The sequence below is a fragment of the Beta vulgaris genome, chromosome 4 (assembly GCF_026745355.1).
Source record: "Beta vulgaris subsp. vulgaris cultivar EL10 chromosome 4, EL10.2, whole genome shotgun sequence".
Taxonomy (NCBI): domain Eukaryota; kingdom Viridiplantae; phylum Streptophyta; class Magnoliopsida; order Caryophyllales; family Amaranthaceae; genus Beta; species Beta vulgaris.
In genome coordinates, this window is record NC_079205.1 from 3700255 (window position 1) to 3706698 (window position 6444).

A 6444-nucleotide genomic window follows, 5' to 3' on the forward strand; every position below is an offset into this window, starting at 1 on the left:
TTGCATTGTCTAATTTTATATTAAAATTAGACCGTCTATTATAATAATTTGTGTACTTTGTATTTACAAAGTCAAACAATATGATTTATTAATATTTACAATCGTTAAAGAACTATACTAAAGCCGCTGACAAATAATTATTATTGAATCTCGAACAAAATTTTCTAACAATTAAAATTCGGTCACCTTTAGTTCAAAAAGATAATAACATTTACAAAAAAACCCTCAATAGTTTAAATCACTACCAAGATAATTTTAGATTAAAAAATATATGCTTATTCGTACATAAGATTGTCGACGCACGCATCGCGTGCATATACAGCTAGTGTATATGTGATGGAAAGCTAGTGGTCCCATTCCAAAAATAGAAACAAAAAAAATGGGTAAACTAATAAGGGACATCCCAAAAAGAAATACGGATAAACTAATAAAAATCGGAGGTAGTATTTTTAAAATTTTAAATATATATACTCTCCAATTTTTATTCTTTGATTTTTTTTCCATGATCTCAAATTATGCATAAAATCAACGTCATCAGTTACATATTCAAAATTAGGCGAAATCGACCTCAACAACACAAACTATGGGGCGGTATACCCAGTGTCACCAACTTAGTCTAGTAGTCAAAACACAACAAATGATTGATATGGGTGCAACAAGTGTCATAAATGACGCCGGAACTCACTTTTTTTGTCGGCAACATGGAATCCGTAATAATTTTCTTCTCGGTTTTTTCCTTTTTTTCTTTTATATATCATTTTTTTTCTTAATTAGAATCCTAAATCACGTGAACATCTGTCTGAAAAAGTTAATTTTGACGTCATTTATGACACTCGTTGCACCAAATCCAAAAATTTCTAATTTTAAATCCCGTTCTCTAATCTTAAATATAAAAAAGATGGTCTTGTATTTGAGCTTAGGTAAAAATTAAATTGAAGATGATGAGTTCTCCTATTTTTATTTTTTTTAGAGGAATTTAACATGAAGAAGAGCTAAAAAGGGAAAAAAAGAAAAACTAAAAGAGAAAAGTGCGTAAATACTGCAAAAAGCCATGTGGCCCAGCCTATTATATAAACTGGCTCCTTTCTCTCATTTGCCCATCTCTCTTAAATTTCTCTTTCCACCAAAAATAAACCTCTACTCTTACATTTTCTCATTCATTTCTTCTCTGTCTCCTCATCACTTCTCTTCTTTAGTACACCACATAACATACATATATCATATATCATAATAACATATGCACATACACCCACAAAATCTCACAAACCAAATTCATCTCCAAAAAAACATAACATAAGCTGATCAATACATACATATATAATTGATTGATCAATTGAATCAAAATAGTTGCTCTTCAATCAAGAGTAATAATCTAAATTATGATACTAAACAAGGGAGGCGGCACGGCGAAAGAGGAGGTTTGCGGAGGATCTAACGGTGGAGTGTTGAAAAAGGGACCGTGGTCAGCAGCAGAAGATGCGGTGTTGGTTGATTACGTGAAGTTACATGGAGAAGGTAATTGGAATGCTGTGCAAAGAAATACAGGACTTCAACGTTGTGGTAAGAGTTGTAGGCTTAGATGGGCTAACCATCTTAGACCTAATTTGAAGAAAGGTGCCTTTTCTTCTCATGAAGAACGTCTCATCATTGATCTTCATGCTAAGCTTGGTAACAAGTGGGCCCGCATTTCTGCCCATGTATGTATATATAACTCTCCTTACTCTTTTTTTTTTTTACTTGTTCTAGAGAAAAAATATTTTTTTTCGTAACAAAATGACTCCAGCAAATGAATATTTTATGTTTCACGGATAATACTCATTTGTTGCGGTTGGTATGTTACACGGAAAATATATAGGTTGGGGAATTTATAAAAAGAATTGGGAAGATGTATATATAAACTCTCCTTACTCTTTATTTCCAATTTCTTAATTTTATATTTGTTCTAGAAAAAAAATACTTTTTTTCGTAACAAAATGACTCCAGCAAATGAATATTTTATGTCTTACGAATAATATTCATTTGTTGCGTTTATTATGTTACGAGGACATTATAAGTTGGGGAATTTATTAAAAAAAATTGGGGAAATGGTGGTTGAATTTTTAGGATTTTTTTTTTTTGAGAAAAATGGGAGGGTGAGAAAAATGCCCACGGTTGCAGAGCATGCAATGGGGTTAGGATTTCTGACATGTGAGATGTGCTGCAAAGTTTTTATGAGTTTTAGTATTTGCAACTGATTTTGGGGACACTTTTCTGACATGTTTCTCGCACAATCTTTCGTTGGCGCCAAGTTAACAACATTATATTGTGGATACTGTTTTTGCTTGGTTAAGGTTTTTTGTTCTAGTTGATTCTCATCATTCATTACATGATTCTTGTTTTAATCCATGATGGGTATAATTTTTTTTATATGTGTGGGGGTATTTATCAATCTTTGTAACTTGAAATTTCAATATTTGCACTTATTTAAGTAAATTTGGAACTTAGAGTTCCTTGTTTGAAAAAATATTTATATCTACTTTGACAAAATCTGAATTCAATCTATTTAGATGTGGGTTGAATTCAATTTACGTATATTATTTCCCATCTTTTAATTTTCAAAGTAATCCTCGTTTAAAAGATTACGTTATTGAGTGCTTCTTTAATGCACGTGTATGACACGTGCTAGTACAGTTGTATTATGCATGTAGGTTGCGCGTGTGACTCATGCACCAACCACCTATACACATATACATCGTTTACTTTCTTCTAGAATCCTAAATGCAGCAAATATGTACTCCATCCGTCCCAAAATGTAGTTTCCGTTTTTATTTAGGAGTCAAATTTTAAAATCTTTAACCAAATATTCTCATCATATATATACAAAAAAACATATGCATGTAGGTTCTTGTTAGATTCGTCTCAACTTGTACATTCATAATATCAATTTTTTTATTTTTTACTAATACAAAATAGAAGATATAATAGGTCAAAATTCTGTCTTAGAGACTGTGCAAAAACAAACAATAATCATATTGTGAGACGGAAGGAGTAATTATCAAATTTTGATACATATATAGTTTTAAATCTGAAATTAAATACTATAATTTTTTTTTAAATGAAAAGGGGATATATTATCAAATTGTTATAAATGAATTGCTTAATTGAGTTTTTTTTTTCTTTTAGTTACCAGGAAGAACAGACAATGAAATCAAAAACTATTGGAACACAAGAGTAAAAAGAAGAATACGCCAAGGTTTACCACTATACCCAAATGATCTTCCAACACCACCTCCACCATATAATCCTCCAACACTTCCACTTTCTCTTCCCAAAACTCCACCACCTACACTCTCTCTCTTCAACCCAATTTCTCTCTCCTCCTCTGTTTTCTCTCTCCACCACCCTCCTCCATTGCTCCCTTCACAAACACTCAAGCGTTGCTCACAACAAAACTCTTTCATGGGTAATCCTGTATTTTCTCCCTCTCAAATGGGTCCCTTTCAGATTAGCCCAATGGGGTTCGGATTCGATCCGGGTCGAAAATTGGATTTCGGGTTCGGTAGCCCGAGTTTTGAGCTCCCTTCAAACCAATTCAGCCAAAATGTGACTAGTAATTATGTGGAGGAGGTGGAAGATGATGATGAGAAGGTTAATCCAAATAATGTGGGTCTGAGTAATAGTGGGTTGTTGGATGATCTTTTGCAAGAAGCTCAAGTTAAGGTGGGTTTAAAGAGAGATAGAGAACAGGATTGTGGCCTTCAGTGGGATATTTCAAGCTCTGAGAATTCTTCAACTGGTGAGTTTAACAAGTACTTCCTCTGTTTTTTTAGTCGCGATATTTGACTTTCACTCTTGCGAACACAAGATTTTGACATTAATTTTGTTTCATATATTAGTAAAAGAAATCCGGTCTAGTATGATAAATAACTAATAGAAAACAGAGGTAATATTTAGCGTCGCGACATGCATGGACTTTAACATATTTTTGAGTATTCAATGGACAATGCTACATTTACCCGATGAATATATTAGAAATAGAGAATTTAAAAACTATTAAAACTGATGAGTTGGATTTCACTATTTATTTATTTCTATTTGTAGTAGGTTGCTAATCCAATGGGTGGATAGAGTTATTTTTGGGAAAAACTTTGTCTACCCACTAGGTAATCTACCCACTAGAGATAGACATTAATAATAAGTAGACTCCAACTTAACAAAATTATTTATTTTGTAATTATCTATTTTTATTTTCGTATCCAATGTGTTTTTTTTTTTTTTTGATTCATATGAGCCACGAAGGCGGTACAAAGTACAAAGAAGGGGAGGGGGATTCGAACCTGTGACCTATCGTTCACAGCACCTCAATCTTAACCACTAGGCCAAGACATCCTTGGTCATATCCAATGTGTTTTGATTGAGTTAAACTCCAATTTACGATAGTAGTGTTTAATATGTTCTTTTTCTGTTAACATCTGTGATTAATTTATTAAGTAATAGGCAGTCATTTATTTCTTCTGTTATGTTCTGTTTGAGATCATCACTCTGCTTTTACACTGCCGCAAATTTTACACAATTATAGACAATTGATGCTGCATAGGGATCAATATTAAATCCATTGATTCCCGTGCAATAAATGAATTTCAGCTGACCTTATTTTCGGAATTAAGTATTTGACATTGGTGTTGTTAACATGTTTTGTGTTTCTAAGGGCTTTGTCAATTACAATTTTTGGTCGTTATTGTTTATGTTCTTTTTTATCTACATAGTTTAATCTTTACGCTTTTTTATGTAAAAATCTTTAACATTTAATAATTATACTTATTATCATGTAGTTTTTTTTTAAATACTAATAGTTTCAATATACATTGAGATGAATTCAACAAGTTGATTATGTTTTCTCTTACCTATTACGAGGAATACATATACAATTTGTAATTAGTTCAGCTTTTTCGAGGACAATTGCCACCAAATTTAGCTTCCACTTAAGTTAGTAAGGATCAACTAAGGAAGATCGGAGATGATTTAATATGCTATTAGCCTATTATAGTATACAAATAATAGTTTCAATCAATGTGCTGCGAATGGTATTTATGTATTCACATCGATCGAAAGAGATTGCTATACTTTGCAAATTCATGTAAGATTAGGAATTTATGAATGTTTCTCCTAATAGTCAATTACTATTAGCCTAGACAATAGCTGAAATGCCTTGCATGTAATTCTAGCAAATCTTTCCTTGCTAGACTTCCATGTGGTCATCTATATACCCTTAAAACAATAATAAAAGCTTGTTTGGTTGGACGAAATATATTTTACTTAACAAATCAATTTTCGATTTTTCCCTGTTTCGATTTATCAAAGGTAGGACATAGTAGTTTTAATATTGACAAACGATAATTTTTCTTTTCTAACGATAACTAGAGTAATTGTTTACTAATCACAATTACTTCTGCTAATTAAAATAGATTTACCAATGTATTGTTACATGTAGTTACTTATCTTTTGCTGTAATTGATTCCTTTAAGTTCTAGAGAACAATTACTACATCTTATCATATTCTTTATGTACTCCTCTGTCCACAAATAAACGTCATATATGTCTTGGTACATGAATGTAGGAAACAAGAAAGAGGAATTGGAAGATCAGCTAATAAACATTGATAGTCAAGATTTGTCGAACATCCTTGAGTTGATCCCTTCACTTGTTCAGGCTCCTTCTTGGTGCAACGAGAGCGGCGGCGAAAGCTCGGCTCCTCAATCATCTGCTGTTAGTACAGATGATAATTGCAATGTATTTGATGATCAAATGCCACAACCTCCATCTTTTGCTGCTATGAACAATACAAGTTTTGAGGATGATGATGGTGATGATTGGAATCCTGGGTTCTATAATTGGGATAACTTGCCTAGGATATGTTAAAAGTTCTTTTAATTTGAAATCATGTTAAAGTTGATTATGAAACATTATGATTAAGGAGCAAGAGATTAAAGATCAAAGGTTGTTTGTAGTTGATTGTTCTAGCTTATTTGTTTAACAAGGGAAGTGCATATATGCCCTTTGACAGTATTTTAGGCCCCCTATAATAATATGCACTCCTTAAAAAACTGCTTCACATTTTAAGTCATTCCCATTATTATGCAATTGTAACTTTATGTGCTAGACTCGGAAAAGTTTGTCTTGCAAGAGACCGTCTACTTCTAAATTAAAATTAAGAAATGGGAAACTCAAGATTAAAAAGAAAATTAGTCCAATAGTAACTAGGTTAATTTCTTTTGGTGACTAGTTTAATCCATTTAGTGAGTAGGCCTACTTTTATATTAAAAAAATTAAACTGTCTCATTTAATAATTTTTGCAAACTTTATAGATTTTTTGCTCGTATAATGCAAGAAAGTTGTGGATTAAAAGCTCTCTTACAACATCTTCAAAATAAAACGTATAATTGTCATGTATCTCATGTCAATGTG

At 32.0% G+C, this 6444-nt stretch overlaps 1 protein-coding gene across 1 annotated transcript; it reads left to right on the top strand.

Annotated features, from left to right (window-relative positions):
- Positions 1 to 569: 569 nt before the first annotated feature.
- LOC104883399 (transcription factor MYB41) lies at positions 570 to 6103 on the top strand. The gene is made up of 3 exons (XM_010667922.3): positions 570 to 1697; positions 3163 to 3775; positions 5597 to 6103. The coding sequence occupies exons 1-3, from the start codon at positions 1380 to 1382 to the stop codon at positions 5896 to 5898; spliced, it is 1233 nt and encodes a 410-aa protein (XP_010666224.1). The 5' UTR covers positions 570 to 1379; the 3' UTR covers positions 5899 to 6103.
- Positions 6104 to 6444: the final 341 nt, after the last annotated feature.